The 26,480-nt window shown below is 48.7% G+C and overlaps 1 protein-coding gene across 1 annotated transcript in view; it reads left to right on the top strand.

The window, feature by feature from the left end:
- The first annotated feature begins 15,370 nt into the window (after nucleotides 1-15,370).
- DDX10 (DEAD-box helicase 10) overlaps nucleotides 15,371-26,480 on the top strand; it is a 346,101-nt gene continuing 334,991 nt past the window's right edge. The window contains exons 1-5 of the mRNA XM_065414461.1: nucleotides 15,371-15,553; nucleotides 22,002-22,062; nucleotides 22,275-22,405; nucleotides 25,335-25,493; nucleotides 25,989-26,109. Of these exons, the coding sequence (XP_065270533.1) occupies nucleotides 15,371-15,553; nucleotides 22,002-22,062; nucleotides 22,275-22,405; nucleotides 25,335-25,493; nucleotides 25,989-26,109 (655 nt within the window). The remainder of the gene's footprint in view (nucleotides 15,554-22,001; nucleotides 22,063-22,274; nucleotides 22,406-25,334; nucleotides 25,494-25,988; nucleotides 26,110-26,480) is intronic.

The raw sequence follows: 26,480 nt of genomic DNA, 5'->3' as shown, positions 1-26,480 counted from the left end.
TGATGCAGCAAACCCGGAGGTGTCGGGGCTATGAACTGCCAAGTCTAGAATGGCCGGGTCTCAGCCCTGGCACAAATTAAGCACTGGGGGGCAGGGGAGGGGAAAGCAAGCTCTATTGCTGTTTAAAAACATAACAGTAGTCCGCCAACTGTTTAAAATGTGCATATGCTATCATGGAGGGTTCTTGGGTCTGTCGACCTTCTCTACACTAACAGGATTGTGTAGCCTGCTGCCTCTGGGGCCTTTCTGCTGCTTTTTACTTTCACAGGCTCTTTTCTGTGCCTCACCACATAATTTATAACACGTAATTCAGATGGCAGATGATGAGGGCTTGGATGAGCGTTTTGACAATGGGGATAGAAGGAAAAGAAGGTAAAGGTTAGAATTATTAAGAAGCAGCAGCACTTGGATTGGAACATGACCGAAATCTCGGGGGCAAGAGAAAGGGATGAATAAAAGGTGACTCCCAGGTTGTGGGCTTGAGTGATGGGGGGATGGTGATGTTGTCAACAGTGATAGAGAATGGCAGGAGGGCAGGCGGTGGGAAGGAAATTATCACTGTTACACAAGTATGACTCAAATTCTTTCAGTTACTCCTGATTGACACCAGTGTACTTCCATTGACTTTAATGGAGTTACTCTGGATTTACACCAGTGGAAATAAGAACCTAATCTGGCCCATTGACTTCAGAGGAGTTTCTCCTCATTTACAGTATATGTGAGAGGCCCTTAAAGTAGAAAAAATGTTGGTTAGGCATATTTGTTTCCTTTGTGAAGGCTAATACCCCAGAAGAGCAAGAGTTCCTTTGTAAATAAAATCTGAGGGCTGCACGTCCTAGAGTAAATGTGGTCTCTGTGGCGTTCTTCGGGGCTTCTGTTTGATTTGGACAATTATCAAACATGTACAGTTGTAATCTGAATTAAAGGTACTAGGGGAACCCTAATACTTTAGATTACAGAATAAAAATAGATTAGGGGCCTGATCCAAAGACTGAACATTGATGTCAATGGAAAGATTCCAGTTGACTTCAGTTGGTTTTGAATCAGGATGTAGATCAAAAACGTTTTCTGAAGAGGACTGCAGATGCGAAGAGGATTTAAAGCAATGCTGAATGAGGTGAAGCACAGGGACACTAATCTGATGGGAGTCTCGATGGAGATGTTTAGGTTCAGATTTCAAAAACTGCTTTTAATGTGAGGTTTTTCAGCTTTTGGGAGCTGACTATTAAACAATTCAGGCCTGATTTTCAAGAGGTGCTGGGTTTCCGTTGACTTCAAATGAAGTCGGAGGTGCTCAGGACTTCTAAAAATCAGGCCTTAGTTGTCTAACATTGGTATCCAAAATCAGAAGCTCCCACAGTTAGGCCACTTGGCATCACACATATGAAAAGGCAGCTTAGAAGACAGAAAATTTCTTCCTGTGTTCTTTAGGCCTGTTCTACACTACAAAGTTAGGTCAAGGTAAGCCATCTTGTGTCGAGCTACTTGTGCATGTATCTACACTTAAATTTGTCTCCCACCACTGTAAGTGCCCCGTTACACTGACAGTAACACCACCTCCTCAAGCGGCATTGAGCTGTGGACAACGGACAGAGGTTAACACAGCAGGAATGTAGACACTGCATTACCTATGTCGACTCTAGCAGCTGTCCCACAATGCTCAACAGCAACTGCTCCGGTCTCAGTTGTGAACTCTACTGCCCAGGGGTAACGTAGATTGGGAGCCCCCACTTCCCTTTAAAGCCCTGTGAATTTTTGAAATGCCTTTTCCTGATTGTCCCGCTTGGTGAGCACACCTAGCAGCTCTCCATTGTTGTGTGCAATTGCCCAGCTGCCTACATGCTCTGACTTGGAATAGACAGGAGATATTGGATCTCCTGGGCCCGCGGGAGAAGAGGCTGTGCAAGCACAGTTACAGACCAGCCACAGGAATGTCGACATCTACGAGCAGATTGCACTGGGGATGTAGGAGAAGGGGTGCGACAGAGACCAGCCATAGTGCCGCATGAAAGCGAAGGAACTGCATCAGGCATATCAGAAGGGCAGGGAGGCCAACAGTCAATCTGGTGCCAAGCCGCAGACCTGCAGCTTTTACAAAGAGCTGCATGCCATACTTGGCAGAGATCCCCACCCTCCACCACCATGGACACCTCCAAGGAACCCAAGCCAGGGGACCCTGGCCTGAATGGCGAGGACGAGGAGGAAGGTGGTTGGGGGATATGTGGTGTCCAGCTATGACACGAGTGAGGATCTGTTTAAGGCTCCACAGCAGTCTGTGAGTCCTGGCAGCTGAGCACAGGCAAGTCGAATGCCAGGAAAGGATTCTTGGGCAAGTGTGTAAATTTGTTTCCCATTACAATGGCGCCCCCAACTTAGCAGGACAGAGCTATCAACTTTGTATTATTCACACTAGAAGAGGTACCATTGTCATAGGCGTGCGCAGAACATTTAATTAGGGGTGTGCACCCAGGGAATTATTTTTTTTTAAAGGCAAACATCATAAAGGTTGGGGTGTGGGAGGGGTTGTGGGGTGTGTGTGGGGGTGCGGTGTGCAGGAAGGGACTCAGGGCAAGGGATTGGGGCAGAGGAGGGGTGTGGGGTGTATGGGGGGCTCAAGGAAGGGGGTTGGGGTGCAGGAGGGGTGCAGGGTGCGGCAGGGGCTCAGGGTGCAGGAGGGTGCAGAGTGCAGGCAGGGGGCTCAGGGCAGGAGGTTGGGGGCCAGGGGGCAGGAGGGGGCTCAGGGCAGGGGGTGGGGGGCAGGGAGTTGGGGTGCAGGAGGGTAGGCTGTTTGCAGGTGGGCCCCGGGCTGGGGATCTGAGCTCCCCCATCCCAGCGGGAAGGCTCAGGGGCCGGGCAGAGAGGGCCGGGCTGGGCGCTTGGGGCCAGGCCAGGCAGAGGCAGCCGGGGCGGATCGCAGTGGGGCCGGGCTGCTTCCGGAGCTGGATTCAAGGCCGAGGGAGCTGGGCCGGAGCCCCTGAACAGCGCCGCTCTGGGTCCGCTGGCTCCCAGGCCCCACTTAATGTGGGCTGGGCTCGGGGGCGGCCTGACCCCCCCAGGCGCTGCCTGGGCCCGTGGCCAGTGCTGGGAGCCGTAGGCGGGTTTGGGGCCCCGGGCACTGGAGGGGGGCTGCGGCAGCGCCCCGTGAGCCCTTAAGCGGCTGTGTTGGTGCTGCTGGGTGGGAGGCTGCCAGTGCACATGGGGCTGTTAAAGCAGCCGGGCCAGGCCCTGGGGAAGGGGAGCCCGGCTCAACAGGGTGCAGGCAGGGAGGGGGGGCGGGGTGCAGGAGGGGTTCGGGCTCTGGCCCGGCGCCGCCTACCCGCAGCGGCGCACTCCCTGCCTGCCAGGGCCCCACGCTGCTCACCACGTCCCCGCACAGCCCTGAGGGAAGGGCGGGAGGGCGGCACAGGGCTCTGCACGCTGCCCTTGCCACGCCTCCAGGTACCTCCCCCGAAGCTCCCATTGGCCGCAGTTCCCCGTTCCTGGCCAATGGGAGATGCGGGGGGCGGTGCCTGAAGCAACCCTCCCCCCCGGCCCCAGGGACGTGGTGCCGTGCCGGCCGCTTCTGAGAGGGCATTAGGGTGTGCCGGGGCACACCCGGCACACCCCATGCGCACGCCTATGACCATTGTCCTCTGCTTTTCATTCCCCTGTACAGTTAGATGGGGAGGAAGGGTGGGCCCATGCAGAGCAGTTTGTTTATGTACACAGGAATGTGCCTTGAATCCTCCTGAGAGGTCTCAATGAAACTTTCATGCATGTTCACTCCAAACCTTTCCCAAAGTTTTCTAGGGATGGTAGCCTTATTTCTTCCTCCTTGGTAGGACAATTTCCCATACCAGTCAGGGATGACTTTGGCAGGCACCATTGCAGTACACAGGCTAGCAGCATACGGGCCTAGGGGGCTTAGGGAGGCTAGAAGCAGTGCTCTCTATGTCTTTGTTACCCTCAGCTAAAATCACCACTGCCTGTTGAAAATGGTGCCAGTATTCAGTGCCATTGCCCTATGCTCGTAGTTTCATGCAACTGAGCAATTCCCTCTTCATTTCCCTCACCTCTGGCAGACCAAACTCACCAGTTGGTCCTGTGAGTGGCTCTGTGCACAAGCACTCCGAAGCAGAAGTGTCAATAAGCATATGTTGTGTAAAACTTTAGGGGAGCAAGGGAAGGGAGTTCACAATCTTAAGTTTTGCTGTCTGTTGTATCTGCAGAACACCTGAGCCAGAAGAAAAAGAAGAGGGCTCAGGATGACTTGTTGAATGAGATCCTGCAAGCCAGTGCTGCAACAAACCATGAGTACAGGGCCTGTGCTGTGAACATTGCAGACAGCCTGGAGAAGGAAACAGTGTAGAGGAGAAAGACCCCTGAGTCCCAGCAGAAAAAGAAGAGAGAGATGCACCAGGACATAATGGGGGCATCTCCAGCAGCAAATGCAGATACTGCAGACTCTTGTGGACCTACAGATTCAGCAATCATGGGCTCATCTCCCTTTATAGTCCATGGAGAACTCCATTTTAGTACCTCCCTAGGACCCTCCCCCCCTCAACATTCCATGTGGCAGCAGGGGCCGCATCCCTACCACTCCACTCTGGGGGACATTAAGGACATCCACAGATTCCCATACACTGACTTGTGAAAGCCAGGGATGCTGTATGTGTAGCTAAAATGGACATAAATGTTCTTTCCTCTTGATAAGGTCGGCTTAACTACATCACTAAGGGATGTGAATTTTTCACACCCCATAGCAATGCTGCTGGGTCAACCTAACTTCTTAGTGTAGACCTGGCCTTAGCTACACAGATAAGCAAAATTGTATTCTGAGGTGCTAGCATATGGATGGATATCCTCTGTTTACTGTGGAGCTGATGTAATACTTCAGTAGGGAGCATAGCCAAATAAGCACTGCTGTATCACCTTTATCATGGCCTTTGGGATAAGATTGGGTGTAAAGTCAGTTTAATATCTTCTCTCTGAGGATTATACACTGCACTAGAAGGTGGGTAGACTGGTTGATCTAATACAGTAGGTATATATCAGCATAACTGCACTGAAGTCAAGAAGGTTACACTGATTTACACCACCTGGAGATCTGGCCCAATTTTTTTTTCATCTCCACTTGCTAGGTGTTTGTGATCATTCTTGCTGTTGAAGGACATGTAGCTTTTACACAGTTTTACACAGATGCACGATTAAGTGATTATATAATTTTCATTTCAGTCTTAACAAGAGCTTCTGCTTGAGAAATCTTCCAGAGTTTAATTAACAAGACAGGAGGCTGAATTTATCTCTGGTGTACCATGGTGTTACATCAGGTATTAAATTGGCTTGAAAAGTTCTGTTATGATTATTGACTGCAGGAAACATACTGATACAGGTCCACAAGCAAACGATCTTGTTCAAGATCTTGTGTAAAACTAAGTGTCAGATGCACTGAATTAGACTAGGATCCTGATCTAATGTGTGTAGGCTTTCCTGGGAACAGCTGTTACCACAGGGACAAATTCTGCCCTCAAACTTGTGAATACAGCTTCCCATGGAAGCTGTGGGAATTGAGGTAAACTACTTTAGTTCAAATTATCAATCATCTTCATATCTGATTTAGGACCTGATTCAGAAGAGCACTTACACACTTGCTTAATGTTAAACCCATCCTTATGGGCTTTCCTGAATTGGAGCTATATCCTCTGCCAGGGGACTTTGACTTGCATGCATGAGTAGACTTGCTGGTCTAAAGGCTTTTTTCTACCTTTAACTACTATGATCCTAATTTATCCAGGTCTGTTACGGCCTCTAGTGGTTCCGATTTATATATACATAAAACACCTAACTAAATGCTTTTGTGCTAAAAGCTTATATTATTTCAGGGTTAGACAAAGTAAAGAGTGCAACAATGCAGCCTTTGTCATTCAGCTGATAGGGTTGGTGACTGGGTTTCCAGAGAAACGGATTCTGCTAAGTAATTGATATCTGATCTTAGGCACTTAACTTCTTGGGTTCTTAGTTTTGCTAGCTGTAAAATAGGGAATGATTCTTATCCACCTTGTAAGGTACTTAAGCCTATGCGTAAATTTAAGCACATGAACAGTCCCATTCAAGTCTACAGATTACTCACATGTTTAAAGTTACACACATACTTAAGTACCATGCTGAATTGAGGCCTCCGAGAGCTACACATGAAAAGTGGTGTATCACTGCCAAGTCTTATTTTGCTTACTACGTTTAGCCAAAGTTTTCAAAAACAGTCAATGGGAGCCACTGGACATTCAGTGCTTTTGAAAATCAGGCCATTTGTTTAGGTACCTAAATATGGATTTAGGTGTCTAACTTCAGGCACCTATTTAAGAAAGAATCTTGGCCCTTGTGTTTAATACAAAGGTACAGCCTATGAAGATTACAGGTTCCAGCATGCGAGACTCTGCTGAGACTGTTGGACAAACTCAAATGAGGTCATCTCTTTACATGCTTTTTAAGAGCAAAAAGCAGAAGACATTGTGTACTAGGACATGTAGTCTCTATATGCACCTCTGTATCACAGAGAAGAGTGACTGTGGCCTTCTTTTGTTTTGTGCAAATTAGATGCTTCCTGGAAGGTTGTCAAGATGACTGTCAATTGGGCATAGTTTGGACATCCTGCATTGTCATTTTCTGTGCCATTTTCTAGATGAATGGCAAGGTGGTGTCTGATGTTTAGTCCTGCTGATGTTGAATGCCAGATATCCAGGATGCCTTTAAAGGTGAACTGTAAATAAAATATCAGCATTCCTTCCCCTTCAGCCATACATACTGAAAGTCTCAGGCATAACGTACCAGCCATCATTGATTACTGGAGCCTGAAAGGTGCTCACAAAAATAAACAAACAGTTTTGAAAATTCTGATTAAAGAGTCTTCTCCTCTCAACTGCTCAACTTTCAGCCTCTTGACATGTCATAATTTCACTAGCTCTTCAGTCGTTGTTGCATCTTTCAGGGTAGCCAAGACCAGTGGTGGATTAGCCACTGGGCCAACAGGGCCTGTGCTCAGGGACCAATTGCCAGGCCCCAGAAAAATGGATGCCCCCACACTCAGACCTCATTCCCTGCCAGGAGTGCTGGGCGCAGTGGTGGTGTGGGGCAAGCCCCCATGCCCCAACCCCATTTCCCCGGCAGGAGCGTTGTGGGGGAAGGGAATGCAGGTGGAAGGGATAGGGAAGGGGCCCTCCACTTGCTCTGGCCCAGGGCCCCACAAATCCCTAATCCACCTCTGACTTACTGATGTAAAAAAAAAAAGCTGAAGAAAATAAAATAAACTCATAAACATTCAGAATTTTTTGACCAAACATTTCAGGACTTCTTCATGCATTATAAACAGAAAAAAAGGAGACCAGCCCTTTTTATTTTTCCATTTGCAAGTCACCTTTTAGGAAAAAATTAGCAGATACCCATTAGCCACATAATGGAATTTACTAGCCAGAAAGATAAGATGAGCTCCATTGAGGTCAAGAGCAAAGTCAGCCTGCCTCACCTTCCTACCACCCCAAACTCCAAGTGTGGAGGGTAGGGAGATGTTATGCGCTCGCTGAACCCTTGTTATGGGTTGAGTTAAAACCTTGTTCAAACTGATGTGTGAATATGCCCTTCACTTAAGATAGTTGTAAGAAACACTTTAAGGGCCACATCTAAAGAAGGCCTAATAAATCTGCCCAGAAACTAGCACCAGTTCAGGGGGCAGGGGAGTTTCCATTGTATATTGTGACCAGGTGTGTGAGAGAATACAGAGAAACTGAGAATAGACAAGAATGGAGAGAGAGAGGCAAAGGTAAAAAAGCAAGATAGCCAAGTAGTAGCCTCTGAGTACAGTGTGATCCTGGGAAAAGCTAGAGAGAGCGCTTTTGGGTCTTATTGGCTAAAGAGGCATGGGGTTGTAAATTCCTTTTGTTTTTGGTTCCTCCTGAAATTAGAGGAGCAGGACTTTCGTTGTAAATCAGCAAGATTGCATAAAAAAAAATACCAGACTCCATCAATTTCTACTTCCAGCTGGAACTTCCCCATGGCCCTGAACTTTGACTAGCTGCTCAGGTCAAAAAGGGGCAACAAAGGACTCCTGTTAAGGTGCTGTTCCTGAACGCTGCTCACGGGCTCAGTCTTTAACATTGGCCCCTAGGTAATATGTGTCCTGGTCCACTTTGGGCCTCCTCTGGCTGCTTGAATAGAGAAGGATCTTTCTCTTCCACCCAAGAAGAGCTTCTCTAATGGTCATTGTTACTTTTGGATCCTCCTCTTCCCACTGAGTAACTTCACTGCCTGTCTCTGCTGCTGCCTATAGATTTCCCAAGTAGTCACAGCAGACTAAAATTGACCTGTTGCTCATGGGGTTCTAAATAGAACCTGTGAAAGAAACATTTCAATTTCACTCTGCTGCTATATTGGACATCTATGAGCTTCCATCAGAAGCAATGGAGCAGTCTGTCTGCCAACTTGGCTAGATAATACTGCATGGATTCACAACTAAAAGGTAATTTAAACAACTACAGAGACTAAAAATTGAATTTAAAAAAATAAGCAATCTTAAATTCTGAAAAATTATATAGATTATTTCTCCTCACTCCTAGCAGGCAGCGATGGTTCAGACAATGCATTGAGCCATTTGTTCATAGTGACCCTCCCCATAGTGTCTCATTTACTATTTATGTCTCAATGTGGTGGAGTCTGAGCCGCTGCAAATTTCGTAAGGGGTCTATGATGATAACCTGAGCCTTCTGGGGATTCAAGATGTTTCACCCATTATTCTTCTGTTCCTATGTGTGAGGAAAACTCCACCACCGTTCCCCTAATTTCACGCACATACACACATTCAGTCTCTAATTTGAAACACATTGTCTGTTGTTTCCTTACTCTTCTCTAGTTTTTATAGGAGTATACAACGCACAGTGATGGGAAACTGCACCTCCACCACTAGATCTCTAGATTGTGGAGTCTTGCAAGGATCAATTTCCTCTCTGGTTCTATTCAACCTCTACCTGCAGCCATTAGGTGAACTGATCAGAAGACATGGACTCAATTGACAGTATTACGCAGATGACTCACAGATCTACTTATCTTGCATTGCAATTGATCATACCACTACCACTAAGATGGCCCAGTGCTAGGATGAGATCACCTCATGTTTGAAAAAGAGCTGGTTGGAACTGAGCTCAAGCAAGACAAGGTTATGCTGGTGGGCAGAAGAAAGTATTTTGATGGTATGACATCCCAGGGTGCAATCCAAACTAGTGAGGGGTTGTGTCATCCACCTGTCGTGCTGTAGCTTCCACCTGGGCTGCTCACAGACAGCCCTCCAGCATGCAGGTAACACCCTGAGCGTATGTCTATAGCTGCAGCCTACCAGCCACCTTCCAGTCACACTCTGGCATCAGACTTGGTTACTACTTGCAGGGTGGCTCTAGGGTCGCCAACTTTCTAATCGCACAAAACCAAACACACTTGCCCTGCCTCCTGCCCCACCCTTTCCCCGATGCCCCGCCCCACCCCTTCTCTGAGGCCCTGCCCCCCGCTCACCCCATCCCTCCTCCCTCTGTTTCTCACTCTCCCCCATCCCCACTCACTCATTCACTTAGGGGGTTAGGGCGCGGGAGGGGGTGAGGGCTCCGGCTGGGGATTCAGGCTCTGGGGTGGGGCCAGAAATGAGGGGTTCAGGGTGCAGGAGGGGGCTCTGGGCTGGGGCAAATGTTTCGGGCATGGGGGAGTGAGGGCTCTGGCAGGGGGTGCAAGCTCTGGGGTGGGGCTGGGGATGAGGGATTTGGGGTGGAGGAGGGTGTTCTGAGCTGGGGCAGGGGGTTTTGGTGCAGGAGGAGGTTCGGGGTGCGGGGTCCAGGAGGGAGTTGGGTGTGGGAGGGGGCTCAGGGTTGGGGTGGTGGGTTGGGGCGCAGGAGAAGGTGCAAGGTGTGGGCTCCAGGCGGCGCTTACCTCAGGCAGCTCCCCAAAAGCGGCAACATGTCCCTTGGCTCCTAGGCGGAGGCGCGGACAGGCCGTAGGCACTGCCCCCACAGCTCCCATTGGCCGCGGTTCCTGGCCAATGGGAGCTGTGGAGCTGGCACTCGGGGCAGGGGCAGTGCGGAGCCGGATAGGGAGCCTGCCAGCCTTGTGCCAACCAGACTTTTAACAGCCCTGACAGTGGTGCTGACTGGAGCCGCCAGGGTCCCTTTTTGACTGGGTGTTCTGATCGAAAACCACACACCTGGCAAACCTAGGTGGCTCCAACACACTCCTAATCCCAAATATGTGTGTTTTGCGCTGTCCAGCCCTCTCCTGGACACTTGAAATATTAGAGGTCCACTGCCCCTGTAATGGGTCAATATCCAACAGTTTGATGACACCTGGCTAGAGATGTTAACTTGTCCTATGTCTTCAAGAAATTGGTTTACCCACTCCCCAGACTTTGTCTGGTAACACACATTTTAGTCATAACTTCAGCTTCTGTTCACAACTTTACATATAACAATATAAACAGAAATTAAAAGGTACAGTTACAAAATTGAAATGCCTGCAAGCTGCATGGAAACTTTAAAAAAAAGCCACAGTAGAGGCTCAAACTAAATGTACACCCTAAATAATAAAACAAGAGTAAGAGGACCAAAAAAAGTGTCACTGTGGCTAAACAATAAAATAAAAAAGTGGTTAGAGGCAAAAAAGCATCCTTTAAAAATTGGATAGTAAATCCTACTGAGGAAAATAGAAAGGAGCATAAACTCTGTCAAGTCACATGTAAAAGTATAATTAGGCAGGCCAAAAAAGAATTTGAAGAGCAACTAGACAAAGGGTATGTCTACATTACAAAATTAGGTCGATTTTATAGAAGTTGATTTTTAGAAATTGATTTTATATAGTCGATTGCATATGTCCACACTAAGCGCATTAAGTCAGCGGAGTGTGTCCTCACTACCGTGGCTAGCATCAACTTACGGAGCAGTGCACTGTGGGTAGCTATCCCACAGGTCCGGCAGTCTCCGCCGCCCATTGGAATTCTGGGTTAAGCTCCCAATGCCTGATGGGGCAAAAACATTGTTGCGTGTGATTTTGGGTACATGTCGCCAGTCGCCCCTCCCTCCGTGAAAGCAACGGCAGACAATCGTTTTGCGCCTTTTTTCCTGGGTTACCCGTGCAGACGCCATACCACGGCAAGCATGGAACCCGCTCAGCTCACCGTCACCGCTGCTGTTGTGGGCAAGTCTACTGTGGGGGCTGCTGTGATCCAAGTAGCCAATGCAATCATTGATGTTCTGTTATCCAGGGTAGTGACTCTGGGAAATGTGTGGGCCTTTTTAGATTTTAGGTGCATCATATTCCTGTCCTTTGTTGCTGGTGAAGAAGTCTTGCAGCCGTACATTTAGGGTGATCAGATGTCCCGATTTTATAGGGACAGTCCTGATTTTTGGGACTTTTTCTTACATCGGCTCCTATTACCCCCCATCCCCTGTCCCGATTTTTCACACTTGCTGTCTGGTCACCCTACGTACATTCCAGTCCGGTCGGCGCTGTAACACCCCATAGCACTTCTGTGGTTGACACATGTAACAGCTCCAGGGCTCTTGCTCTTTTGCCTTGGCCGAAGTACCTTGCCCTACCCAGACCTCCAAGTATTCAACATAGAAGCACCTGCAGCAGCTGGCATTGCTACACAGCAGCAGCTCCTTGCCTTCGCAGCAGATGGTGCAGTAGGACTGCTAACTGTCGTCATCCACTGCTTCCACTGCAACTCTGCTCTCCTGCTTCAGTGACGAGCTCGGGGGATCCGTACTGGTCTTCCTGGGTGCTGCTGGCAGCAGACGGTGCAGTAGGACTGGTAACCGTCCTCGTCGGACATGTAGCTTGGCCAGGGGTTCTGGGAACGTCTTCCCTGCCCGGCTCCTAGCAACCTCCAGGGCATGGTGTACGGCTCCATCACTTGCCCTGCAACTCTGCTCTCCTGCTCCCCAGCGACGAGCTCGGGGGATCCGTTCATGAAGCCTGGACAGTAGTAAGGAGCAGTTCAACTATAGGCTGAGCAAGTGCAGAATGGTGGTAGAATGTGCCTTTGGATGTTTAAAAGCTCACTGGCGTTGTTGGTCAGACCTCAGCACAACCAACATTCCCATTGTTATTGCTGCTTGCTGTGTGCTCCATAATATCTGTGACAATAAGGGGGAAATGTTTATGGCGGGGTGGGAGGTTGAGGCAAATTGCCTGGCATCCGATTTTGAGCAGCCAGACACCAGGGCGATTAGAAGAGCACAGCAAGGCGCGCTGTGCATCAGAGAGGCTTTGAAAACCAGTTTCAGACTGGCCAGGCTTCGGTGTGACAGCTGTGTGTGTTTCTCCTTGATGCAAACCCGCCACCTTTGTTAATTTTAATTCCCTGTAAGCCAACCACCCTCCCCCCTTCAAAATAAAGTAACTATTGTTTTGAAACCATGCATTCTTTCTTTATTAATTAAAAAAAATATGAGATAACGGACAAGGTAGCCCGGGGTGAGGAAGGAAGGAAGGACAAGGTCACATTGCTTATTGTAGCCACACTAAAAATCAAACTGTTTGAATGACAGCCTTCTGTTGCTTGGGCCATCCTCTGGAGTGGAGTGGCTGTGTGCCCGGAGGCCTCCCCCCCTCCCCCCCCCCCGCGTTCTTGGGCATCTGGGTGAGGAGGCTATGGAACATGGGGAGGAGGGTAGGCGGTTATACAGTGGATGCAGCGGGTGTCTGTGCTCTTGTTGGCTTTCCTGCAGCTCCAACAGATGCTTCATCATGTCAGTTTGCTCCCCCATTAGCCTCAGCATCGCGTCCTGCCTCCGCTCTTCGCACTCACTTAATTCTTTCCTGGCCTCTGCCACTGAATGCCTCCATGCATTAAGCTGTGCCCTATCAGTGTGGAAGGACTGCGTGAGCTCGGAAATCATTTCATCGCGAGTGCGTTTTTTTCGCCTTCTAATCTGCGATCACCTCAGGGACGGAGATGATAGGGGGAGCATAGAAACATTCTACACGCTACGATTCTGGGGGGACTGCATGGTCACCTGTGCTGATGAGTATGCCACGCTTACCAAACAGGAAATCAAAAGTTCACAGGGCTTTTCCTGTGTACCTGGCTAGTGCATCGGAGTTCAAAGTGCTGTCCAGAGTGGTCACAATGGAGCACTCTGGGATAGCTCCCGGAGGCCAATACCGTTGATTTGCGTCCGCACTACCCCAAATTTGACCCAGCAAAGTCGATTTTAGAGCTACTCCCCTCGCTGGGGAGGAGTACGGAAGTCGATTTTAAGAGCCCTTTAGGTCGACGGAACGGGGTTGGTTGTGTGGATGCATTCATTTTTAGATGACCTAATGCGGCTAAATTTGACCTAACCCCATAGTGTAGACCAGGCCAAAGACTCAAAAACTAAGAGAATTTTTTTTTAAGTATATCAGAAGCAGGAACCCTGCTAAACAATCAGTTGGGGCCACTGGATGATCAATGTGCTAAAGGAGAAATCAAGGAAGATATAAGGCCGTTGTGGAGAAGCTAAATTAATTCTTTACATCACTCTTTAGAGCAGAGGCTGTGAAGAAGAATCCCACACCTGAGCCATTCTTTTTAGGTGACAGATCTGAAGAACTGTCCTAGATTGAGGTGTCAATAGAGGAGATTTTGGAACAAACTGATAAATTAATAGTAATAAGTCACCAGGGCCAGATGGGATTCACCCAAGAGTTCTGAAGGAACTTCAAATATGAAATTGCAGAACTATTAACTGTGGTATGTAACCTATCATTTAAATCAGCTTCTGTACCAGATGACTGGAGGAGAGCTAATCTGACACCAATTTTTAAAAAAGGCTCTGGGACGATACTGGCAATTATAGGCTGGTAAGCCTAACTTCAATACCAAGCAAATTGGTTGAAACTATGGTAAAGAACAGAATTATCAGACACATGGATGAACATACTTTGTTGGGGAAGAGTCAACATGGCTTGTGTAAAGGGAAATCATGCCTCACTAAGTCTGTAATTCTATTAGAATTCTTTGAGGGACGAGGGTGATCTAGTGGATATAGGGTACGTGGACTTTCAGAAGGCCTTTGACAAGGTCCCTCACCAAAGGTTGTTAAGTAAACTAAACAGTCATGGGATAAGAGGTAAGGTCCTCCCATGGATCAGTAACTGGTTAAAAAGATAGGAAACAAAGGATAGGAATAAATGGTCAGTTTTCAGATGGAGAGAGGTAAATAGTGGTGTCCCCAAGGGATCTGTACTGGGACCAGTGTTAAGTATCAGGGGGTAGCCGTGTTAATCTGTATCTACAATAACAACAAGGAGTCTGGTGGCACCTTAAAGACTTAGGCTACATCTACACTACAGGGGGGGGGTCGATTTACGATACGCAAATTTTCGCGTAGCTGAATTCGACGTATCGCAGCCGACTTACCCCGCTGTGAGGACGGCGGCAAAATCGACCTCCGCGGCTTCCAATCGACGGCTCTTACTCCCACCTTCGCTGGAGGAGTAAGAGCGTCGATTCGGGGATCGATTGTCGCGTCCTGACGGGACGCGATAAATCGATCCCCGAGAGGTCGATTTCTACCCGCCGATTCAGGCGGGTAGTGTAGACCAGGCCTAACAGATTTATTTGGGCATAACATTCTCATCAATGATCTGAAAAAAGGGGTAAACAGTGAGGAGGCAAAATTTGCAGATAATACAAAATTACTCAATATAGTTAAGCCCAAAGCAGACTGCAAACACTTACAAAGGGATCTCACAAAACAGTGACTGGGCAACAGAATGGTAGATGAAATTCAGTGTTGATAAATGCAAAGTAATGCACATTGGAAAACATAATCCCAACTATACATATAAAACAGTAGTTTTCAAACTTTTGTACTGGTGACCCCTTTCACAGATCAAGCCTCTGAGTGCAAACGCCCTTATAAATTAAAAACACTTTTGTATATATTTAACACCATTATAAATGCTGGAGGCAAAGCAGGGTTTGGGATGGCATTGGGGGAGAACGAGCCACCGAAGGCAGGGGAATATAGTGACGGGGGCGGGGCCTCGGTGAAGGGCCGGGGCTAGCGTGTTCGGTGTTGTGTGACTAGAAAGTTGGCACCCCTAGACTGAGCACAAGCTGGCTGCCAGGCAACGAGGAGGGCGCCCCCGGGCCTGACGCCTCAGGGAGCCCGGCCGCACTACGGGTCCTTGCCCCCACCCCCAGCCCTCAGGGCCGGGCCTTCGGCCCTACGCCGGCCTGTGGGCGGAGGCCGGGCAGCCTCAGGGGCGGGGCTGGGTGACGCGCTCTCCCTGCGACTGTCCCGGCAGCCGCGGCGGCGCGTGTTGGTCCCAGGCCGGGACTCCCGGAGGCTGCGAGCCAGCGAGCGAGCGCGGCATGGGCGGCACGGGGCGCCGCGCGGGCGGCGGGGGCCCGGACCCGGTGCGCAGCTTCGAGCGCTGGAAGAAGAAATACACCAAACGGAAGAACAAGCTGCGGCTGCAGCAGAAGCAGCGGAAGCGGCCGGAGTGGGAGGTGGAGCGCGAGGGGATCGCTCGGCTGGAGCAGCGCTACCCGGAGGTGAGGGGCTGGGCCGCGCTGCCATCGGGAGAGTGAGGGGTGGCCGGGCCTCGCTATCCCCGGGGGAGTGAGGGGGACAGTACATGGGGAGGGAGCCATGCTGCCCCGAGTGGGGCATTGCCATCGTCGACTGGGGCTGCCCTGGGGTGAGGGGCACCCAGTAGGGGGAAGGGACACTGTCCGGTGGTTGCAGGGTTGCCCTGAGGCGCGGGGCACTCAGCGGAGGGGGCACTGTCTAGCCCTGGGGAGAGGTGGTGCTAGCCAGGGTAGGGGCTCCCACTGGTGGTGAAAAGGGGCATTGCTAGGCTAGAGCATTGCTCTCTGGAGGTGAAGGGTGCACCCAGTGGGTGATGCCCAGAGGAGCCCTCCAGAGAAGGCGTGGCTTGGCTGGAGTAGTTATCTCAGAAGTGAGGGGCACCTACTAGGAGAAGAGTGTATTTATCTGGCTAGAGTGGTGCTGACTGGAGCTTGGGGTTACCCACTGAGAGGCATTGCCCAGCTAGAATGGCCCTTTCTGGAGGTCAAGGGAGACATTCACTGAGGTGATAAGCCCTGATCTGGAATCAGTCAGGTTGAGGTGGCACCACATGGAGTTTGTGTGGGGGGGGGAGACAGACTCGACTGGGGTGTAGCTTAGCTGTGGTATTACTGTGGGATATTTGCTGTGGGAGATGTGATGGCATCAGCCTACTAGAGCAGCAGTATCCAGAAATGACGGGGATATTAGCTGGCTCCAGCTGAGCTACCTGTAGCAGAGAGGGGGGTCGTGAAGATTGCAGGAGGGGAAGAAGTGAGTTTGTGATTGGGGAGAGGGAATGCTTCATTCTGTACTAGTTGTAATCTTTCTGTTGCTGGGGATGGTGCAACATGGAGGTTTGTAAAATGCCACTCCACGTTAGTAAGTGGGAAGGTTTCCTTAACCATTAGGACCCTACCAGTAGAGTGAAACTGACGTGATTCTTATCTCACTGGTTTCCCCAACAGGAGTGGCAGAGGGCAACTGGGATCCCTTCAGTTTTACTCTGACGCTGCTGCGCAGTCACGACGAGAGCCTTAATCACCATATGTCTACACTAGCACTTTTGTCAGTAAAAGTTTTATCAGCCAGGGCTGTGAAAAAACACACCCCTGACTGACATAAGTTTCTCCGACAAAAGCACTGGTGTGAACAGCGCTATGTCGGCGGCAGATGCTCTCTCGCCGACATAGCTTCTGCCGCTTGTTGGGGGTGGTTTAATTATGCCGGTGGGAGATCCTTCTGCCGCCAGCATAAAGCGGCTATATGGGAGACCTTACAGCGGTACAGCTGTGCCGCTCTAAGAGCTGTAATGTAGCCATAGCCTAAAAAACAAAACTCAGAGAGAAGGGAAGAAGCAGCTGATAGGGATGGGAGAGAATGCGGATGGATGGTTGGAGAGAATGGTATTGGGTCCTTCTAACTAGACAGCAGGGGTGAGTTTGTGTATTGGAGAGTAGAGAGAGAGAAAAGAAGGTTTCCATTCCGCTCAGCAGACTGGAAAACCATCAAATTAAACAGGCACTTTGTAGCCAAGTCTAACAGAAAAATGTGTGAGTATCAAATAGCATCCCGGGGGCAACACCTGGGCCGGAAGCCCTTCTCCTCTACCAGTAGTTAAAATAAAGGGCATGGGGATTGGCGTTCCCACCATAGCATAGCCCTTGGACCTCACTGAGCAGGAAAGGAATCATTTGAACCGAACTCTGGTTAGTAGGTTTAGTCCTTGGATTATTAGATGTGTGGCTGTGACTATTGATAACACTTTATGTTCATATGGTGCCTTTTATGCAGAAGGATCTCAGTTCTTTACACATGAAATTATTTCAGCCTTTGCTGAATTGCAGCCACCCAGTGGATAGAACATGTCAGTCAACCTTCACTACTCATGGAGTGAAGCGCAGAGTAATCTATCTATTTGAGACTACTGTGTGGGCATGAGTGTATGCTTTCCTCGATTAGGCTTGTTTCACTCTTGTGAGCAAAACCTATAATTGGTGGTGTATTCTTGTATTGGGTTTTTCACGTTTGTGATAGAGCACACTGAGACTGAGTACAGCAGTGATAAATTTTCTGTTATTATTAGGGCCCTACCAAATTCACAGTCCATTCTGGCCAATTTCACTGCCATAGGATTTGAAAAGTCAATTTCACATTTTTGGATGTTTACACCTGAAATTTCAGGGTGTTGTAATGGTAGGGGTTCCAACCCAAAAGGGGATTGTGTGGGGGTTGCAAGGCTGCTCTAGGGGCATTGCAGGATTGACACCCTCACTTCTGTGCTGCCTTCGGGGTTGGGCTCTGAAGGCAGCAGGAGCGGATCTTCCTGCAGCTGGAGGAGGCTCGCGGAGGTGGAGATGAGTCTGATCTCCCACATGATGCTGGGAGTGCCCCAGCCAGGGGCTGCTAGCCCCAGCTGGCTAGGGAGGGACAGGACTTGCTCTTCTCCTGCATTGGCCCCCCTCCGGGAGAGATCAGACCCACCTCCGGATACCTCCCCGGGCTGCAGGAAGCTCCCAGGCTGGGCAGCAGCTCCAGAGCTTCCTGCAGCTGGAGGAGGTTCCCGGGGGTGGATCCGATCTCCCTTTTGCTGCTGGGAGCACCTCAGCCAGGGGCTCCTAGCTGCTAATCCCAGCCAGTAGCGGATTAATTGTGCCCAGGAGCCCTGGCCAATTTGGGGCTCCTGGAAAAAATGGGCAGCCTGAGCCCCAGCAGGAGCTGCAGAGGTGAAAGCCCTGAGTCCTCGCAGGAGCTGTGGAGGTGGAAGCCCTGAGCCCGGGTACCCCGAGCCCCAGCAGGAACCATGGAGGTGGAAGACCTGAGACCCGGCAGGAGCCATGGAGGTGGAAGACCTGAGACCTGGCAGGAGCCCGGCACTCCCAGCACCATAGGGAGGTCGGATTTCACAGGCGAGGACTTATTTCACAGTTTGTGACACCTTTTTCATGGCTGTGAAATTGGTAGGGCCCTAGTTATTATGGAGAGGCAGTAAGCTCTCCATAGATAAGGATTCAGCAAGCTTCCATTGTACGACTCCATATTAGAACTCCTGTAACTTTATCCTGGAAAAGTCATTTGGCCTGAAGATTGTTAAATACAATTGCTTAAGTTACTCACCATAATTAAAACTACCTCAGTTTCTTTGTCTCCCTCTAGCTTAAAATGACCTGTTACTATACCTTCAGACTTTATATAGAATTATATTTCGATTACTGTTGTATGCTGGCTACATATGGAGGGGAAAAAAGGGTTATAGCTAAGCAACGGTATTAGGGTTTTTTTGTGATTATATTTGGGCCCAATCCTGCTCTGATTTTAACACCAGGTTTTTTTTCCCCACTGACTTTAATAGTAGCACAATTAGGCACTGTGTGTGAGAGCACCTTAGCTGGTTGCATTTTAGAAAGAAAAGGGCTGTTGTATAGCTGACAACTAACAAAGATCTTCCTTCGGCTCAAATGGTAAAAGTCTATGTTTTTGGAGTTGTGTGACTCTCGTTCTGTTTTTGCAGGTTTGTGTGGTTTAATATGAAGAGGTATTAACCTCTTTGAAATTAAAGCTGTAAGCACAGTCCTGTTAGAATGCTGATTGGAATTACTGTTGAAGGGAGTGGGTCGGGGAAGAATAGATTCAGAGCAGCATTAAAATTTGGAAGTCCAGTTTTCTGCCCTTGTGAAGAAGGTTGTCTCAGTTCATTGTACCTAAATGGGAAAATTTTAGAATTAAAGTGATGTAAGACAGGACAACTGAATTCAGAACTTTGTCTCTGTTTGCCAGTCTCCCATCATGTAGTACCTGATCACCTGTCAGATATTTAACAATTCCTCCTTGTTTGCAGCCTGCAAGAGCAACACCTTGATTGTGGGAGGGGGTATGTGTGTGAAGGAATTATTGTAATAAAGCAAGGCCTTTTAGAGGAGACTTATGTTTATTTCTGAAAGTGGTTATTTCAGTGTCAGTCATATCTGGTGGGGAGTAAGGGCTTGTCTTCACTACCGCCCTATGTCGATGGGACTCTCCCGTCAATGTAATTACTCCACCTCAACGAGAGACGGAAGCTATGTTGGTGGGAGTGCGTATCCCGTCAACATAGTGCAGTGTAGACACCGCACTAAGTCGATATAATTTACGTCGCTCGGGGATGGGTTTTCCACACCCTGAGCGACGTAAGTTACATCGACATAAGCAATAGTGTAGACAAGCCCCAGTTCCGTAGGGTAAGTTCAGCTCTTGTGAAAGTCCTGTCTTCATAACTTGCAAGTCTGCCTTATTCATTTTTCTGATGAAGCATATCTGTCATGGTAGGCCAGGGTTACGGAGGGAGAAGTTACCTCTCTAATAGCTAGGATTAATTACTGGAGAGTTGTGAATATCAAGACTACTCCTGGGGGAATTCTTTGCTACTGCATGCTCAAAGAATTCATGTCCCCCGCAGATTTCTTTGCTTCCCTGCAGAAAAATGACTTCTGATGGGGAAGCAAAGGGAAGCTGCAAGAACGGTCATGTGCCTCTCCCCAGTAGCTTGGGTGTATCGTTTTGGGGCTATCAGCCCCAAGCAGCTGGCAGAGAGGTAAATTACTACGGGGAGAGGGCAGGGCTCAGTTGCTAGTCCGGGCTGGGGGCAGGGGAGGACAGGACTTCCTTTTCCCCTGCAAGGAGTGGTCAGGGCCGGGTCAGATCCACCCCCAGAAACCTCCCCCGTGTGCAGGAAGCTCCGCCCCCCCCACTTCCTGCCCCATCACGCCTCAGCTGCGGGGGGAGGGTTCATTGTACTGAGAGCTGCTGCCCTATCTGCCTAACCCCTGTGCATCCAGACCCACCCCCTGCGAATCCTCACACCGCACCCGGGTGCCCCCTGCACCCTAACCTCCACCCCTCCAAACCTCAACCCCTGCATCTGGAGACCCCCTGCATCCAGACCTACCCCCATCGAGCCCCACCCCCCTGCATCTGGATCCCTGCTGAGCTTCTCCCCCCTGCATCCAGACCCCCACCCTGACTAGCCCTAAACCCCTGCACCCGGACCCCCCACATGAGACCCTGTGCATCCAGATTCCCTCCATACACACACCTGGAACTCCCACTGAGCCTCCCACATGCAGATTGCCCCACACTGGACCCTCTCACTGCATACCTGGATCCCCCACACTAAGCCCTCCACACTTGGATCCTGCCAGGCTGAGCCTGTCTGCCCCACACCTGGATCAAGGGCCAGGGCTGGGTGTGCATGTGAGACTGTGTCCCTCTCCCTCAGTGCAGAGGGGCAGAGCCCCTGGGTGTTTCTGGGGAGGCCCAGCCCTGGCACTGTGTCAGGATTGGGTGCAGCCTCACCTCTGAGGTCATGTCTGAGGGTAGACGGGGGGCTTCAGGGTGATCTCCCACCTCCGTGCAACCAGTGCGTGACCCTTGTCCCTGTTGCTGCACCCACCCTGCAGAGGTGTGGGGCTGACACAAGCAGCTGTGGGGAAGCCGTGGGAGCCTTGGCCAGGGCTGCCATTTAGGGAGGGCGGCAGGGCACCCCTGCTCGAGTTCCGTACCGGAGGTCTGCTCGCGGCACATACCCCAGCTCCAATCGGAGCTCTTACCTACTGCGCCATGCAGACAGGTCCCCTCCTCCAGGAGCCAGGGTTTTCCAACGACAGCTCTCGTGGTCAGTTTCCTCCACTGCACTAGGGCCTCTGGGGGTGGGGCAGGCAAGGAAGGGATCAGTCAGGGTGTGTGTGTGTGTGTGTTTGTGGGGAAGGGAGGGGGGCGCGGAGGGAGCACAGGGGCACTGGGGGTGGGTGGGGAGAAGCAGAAGGTCCCCAGTGGTGGGACAGCTTCAGAAAAATCTAGAGAAATTCTGCTTTTAGGTTTGATACTGTTTTATCAGCTATTTAGTATGAACATTTAATTGCATGTCATGTCTTGGGCTTTTTGGCAAGTAGCATATGGAATGCTTAAACCTTGATTATGTATCTCAGCATATTGTTACAATTGGATGTCTCTGAAGACCTTAGATGATTACGTTTAAGATCTAAATTGAACTGCTACTGTACATAATAGAGCTATGTTAAGTGCATATTTTGCTCTACTTTTCCTAGATTAGGAAAAATTGTCAGGGTTAGATAAACCTAATGTAGATGCATAGGTGTCGTTTGTGGGGAGGGGGGTTGCCCCCCCCCAAACTGCAAGCTTTGACAGTTGTGGAACTTGCCCCCCCCCCATGCACAGTCCTATTGGTCTGACTGAAGCGGCCTCCCAAATGTAGAAGTCAAACTATGCCTATGTGTAGACCATTTCCCTCCAGTTAGCTGGTTGAGGTTGATTGCCAGGTACTCCTAGAATTAACCCACTAAAAATTCTACCAATGTTACCAGCAAACTAAAACGATGTGATTTAAATTCCATGGTATTCTTATATTCTAGCATTGATTAAATCCTTTTGTTTCAGATAAACCCAAATGAAATTGAAAGATTTTCAGATTTCCCGTTGTCAAAGAAAACATTGAAAGGTAAGTACACCAACAGTTCTTAGGAAAGTATTTGATATTTAAAAACACAAACTCCTTAAACTGCCAATGAATAAAAATGATTAAAATTGGTCTTCTATTCAAAGTTCCAAGATAATGTTGCCACCGGCAGTATTTTTCCTTATGGGAAAATGTATCATTATCCAAGGCAAAATGTAAGAATCTTTTTTTTTTTTCTCTCTCCCAAATACTAGGTTTGCAAGAAGCACAGTATCGCATGGTAACTGAGATCCAGAGGCAGACCATAGGTTTGTCTTTGCAAGGTAAAGATGTACTTGGAGCTGCAAAGACTGGATCAGGCAAAACCTTGGCTTTTATTATCCCAGTAAGTAATTTACCTTCTCATTGGAAGCTTGAGCTATGTAAAGTGGAGGTATTGGACATTAAACAGCATACTTTGGTTAATCGGAGCCAGGAGGAGACTTATAATTTGACTGTAATATTTGTTCACATAAAGCTATGACAGACTAATTTACCTATTGCTGTCTGAGGTTTTGTAAGATGGTCTGGGTATATATTTGTCTCTAGAAATGTGTTGACACTTTGATATCTTGTTCTGACATTTTTATTAAGACTGATTTAAAATTTTTTTTTTTCTTAATACTCCTTTACCTATATAGTTGACTGCTAAAATTATTTAAAACTGAATGTCTGTATGGAATAAGTGTAAAATTGATCAAGGAACCTGTTTACAACTAATCTTCACTAAATATGTAATACATTGTTCATTGTAGCTTAGGCTAGAGTTCATGAAAGTGGTTTGTAAATTAGACTGAAAATTGGCTCACAAAAAATTATCGTTAGAGGATAAAAGTTACTATTGGTTCACCTGGAAAGTCAGGCTTTGCATTTATTTTCTTTAGTATTATAGAAAGGATTTTTTCAAGTTAGCATCTAAATTGAGGAACCAATCAAATGGTGATCAGGTTGGGTGAGGGGGGACTTTATTTGGTTTTAAATTATGACACTAGCGATTAGCATTCAGTGTAGATTATTAGTTTAGGGCCCAATCCACTTCCATTAAAGTCAATGACAAAACAGTGGGAACAGAAATGGGTATTTAGGCAACCTCTCAGAAACTAGAATGTGCTTTATGCTAGATCTCATTCGTGCCGATTAGGAAATAAATGTGTAGGTTTTGGAAAGAGGTGTGTGCGGGGGGAACAATCTTCTGCATACAGTAGCAAAGAAGGAAAATGAGGTTGCTTAATTAATTTATATCTGTAATTGAGATATACAGCTCTTGAAACAATTGCATGCATCTTTATGTCCATGCATTTAAAGGGATTTGTAGAGAAGGGGGCCTAGTGATAACTGGGACTAAGTGTCATATAGCAGGAGGCTAGAAAACAAGTTTAGATCTCCTGTGTGGCTGTGGAAAGCACCATCAGTAGGGATATCACATCAGCCCTGGTGAAATCTTTTTGTTGTACAGCTGAACACAACAATTTGACAGTGTGTGAATCTGTTATAGCAGAAGTGGACTTGCATCATGGCAGCAGTACCTTTAGTTGGAATGCTCTGTTTCAGCAGTGGTACTGCCTTGTAGATGTGAGCCCAGTACTCCTGAGGGCATTCTGCACCAAAAATGAAAAATCTGTGCCAAAAAATGAAAAATTCTGCGCACAATATTTTAAAATTCTGCAAATTTTATTTGTCAAATAAATGTGGCGGCTCCAGCATGGCATTGGGGAGCACAGGCCACTGGCTGCACAGAGGTGGGAGATCACTGTGCAGCTCCTCCCTCCTGCCCCTCCCCGGGGGACACGGATTCACTGTTGAGGCTGCACCCAACCCTGACACAGTGCAAGGATCGGATCTGCCCCAGAAACACCCCACAGCCCTGCCCCTCCATGCCAGGTGTGGGCAGGCAGGCTCAGCAAGGCAGGATCCAAGTGTGGAGGGGCTTAGTGTGGGGGGAATCTAGGTGTGGGGTGAGAAGGTTCTCTGTGTGGCAATCTGGGTGCTTGCGGCTCAGTGGGGGATCCGGGTGTGGGGGGGGATCTGGATGCACAGGGGCTTGTTGGGGGGTTCTGGGTGCAAAGGTAATGGGACTCTGCATGGTGGTCCAAGTGAAGGTGGTTGGGGCTCAGCAGGGGGGTCTGAGTGTGGGGGTGATAGAGCTCAGTGGGGGGCCTGATGGTGGGGGGGGGTATCCAGCTGCTGGAGGAGTGGGGCTCAGTGAGGTTGGGATCCAGGTGCAGCTGGTTGGGGCTCAGTAGGGTGGGGGATCTGGGTACAGGTGGCTCGTCGGACTGGTCCAGGTGCAGGGGAAGTGGGGCTCATTGGGGGGGTTCTGGGTGCGGGGGAGTGAGGCTCGGCAGGAGGGTCTGGGTATGAGGGAGTCTGGATGCACAGGGGTTGGACGGATTGGGGAGCAGCTCCCTGCACAGGGATCCCTCCCCCTGCAGCTGAGGAGTGATGGGTGCAGGAAGCACAGGGAGGAGGGGCAGTTTGCAGAGCTTCCTACAGCTGGGGGAGAAATCTGGGTGTGGGTCTGACCTGGCCCCGGATGCTGTGCAGGGGAAGAGGAAGTCCTGTCCTCCGCAGCCCAGCTGGGACTAGCAGCTGAGCCCAGTGCAGGGAGGAGCCACCAGCCCTGTCTTTCCCAGTCCCGCCCCACAGTGATTTACCTCTCTGCCGGCTGCCCTGGGCAACCGAAACATACTGTTGGGGAAGTTCATATGACTGCTTTTGTGGCTTCCCTTTGCTTCCCCATCAGAAAGTCCGTTATCTGCGGGGAAACAAAGAAATCTGCAGGGGACATAAATTCTGCACATGCACAGTGGCGCAGAGTTTCCCCCAGGAGTAACCCAGAAATATTACAGCTGAATAATTTTATTCTACTTGCTCTCCTTATTTCTGGTACCCACAATTTTAGGAGCAGAATGGTTAGTATTGCTCAACTGTGTACCTGAATCCCATTCTCATATAGACTATACAGACTTGACTGGATGGTGTTAAGTGTTGGATTCATTACACATTGAAATTGTTTTAATCTACAAATTGTCTCCCAGTGCAGTTCTGCCCAGTCTTTCTCATATTCCATTATTTGGGAGCTTTGCTTTAGCAAATATCAGTTGTACCATTTAGGATAGAATTATAATTAAACTGTAGCCCTCCCAAGTGTAATGTGTATATTGATATAAATTAGCGCTGCGTTTATACTATCTGCCTTTTTAATTATTTCTTACCTTGGTTACATATTATACAATAGAAATTATAGGTTTTGAAATGAAACTGTAAATTTTCAGGCTTTGGAAAGGTTATATCGCCAGCAGTGGACATCGATGGATGGATTAGGAGTTCTGATAATATCGCCTACGAGGGAACTGGCGTACCAGACCTTTGAGGTTCTGCGTAAAGTGGGGAAGAATCATGAATTTTCAGCTGGTCTTATCATTGGTGGAAAGGTTTGTTCTCCTTTGAACTTTCAATTTTTTGTGTGGGGAGTACAAATGACCAAATTTATCTTTAGAGGAACAATTGTCAGGGAGATGATAGATAGATGAGCAGTTGTTGGGAACCCCTGTGTCATGGTAGAAGAGGAATTACTGGGAACCTCTGCATCACTGTTTCCCAGTATTTTTCTCTGCTCTATTGCTTATGTCTTTTGAAGCTTCAATCTTGTGCCTTCCATCTTTCCAGGCAAGGTGACTGAACAGCACTCCCTTTCCAAACCTTTCAGGACTACCTTTCACTTTAAAAGTTATTCCGAAACACTTTCTATTCAAATCAGAGATCTGCGTGTGCTGCAGAGATGGCACTCAAGTCTCTGGAGCTAGGGGAGAATAGTGAAAATAGGGTTACTCCTAGTAATTGCCGGTTTAAGACGGCTTGAGTATGCTTGGTGGAGGGTCAGCTTAGAGGTGTGTAATCAGAACTAAACTGTTTTAATTAAATTTCAGGATCTGAAACAAGAGGCCAACAAAATCCACCATATAAATATACTTATATGCACACCGGGTCGGCTTCTACAGCATATGGATGAAACTTCATATTTCCATGCATCTGATCTCCAAATGTTGAGTAAGTTAAAAATGTTTGAAAGCTATACATAAAAAACTTTATTATGTGTTCCACTGTTATGATGTACACCTCTACCCCGATATAACGCGACCCGATATAACACGAATTCTGATATAACGCGGTAAAGCAGTGCTCCGGGGGGGCGGGGCTGCACATTCCGGCGGATCAAAGGAAGTTTGATATAACACGGTTTCACCTATAACGTGGTAAGATTTTTTGGCTCCTGAGGACAGCGTTATATCGAGGTAGAGGTGTACTTAGACTCATAGACTTTAAGGCCAGAAGGGACCATCATGATCATCTAGTCTGACCTCCTGCATATTGCAGGTCACAGAACCTCACCCACCCACTCCTCTAATAGATCTATAACC

This window comes from Emys orbicularis, chromosome 1, assembly GCF_028017835.1.
Source record: "Emys orbicularis isolate rEmyOrb1 chromosome 1, rEmyOrb1.hap1, whole genome shotgun sequence".
In the NCBI taxonomy this organism is placed as follows: Eukaryota; Metazoa; Chordata; order Testudines; family Emydidae; genus Emys; species Emys orbicularis.
The sequence above is the reverse complement of the archived record's forward strand: the minus strand, read 5'-3'. Positions and strand labels throughout refer to the sequence as shown.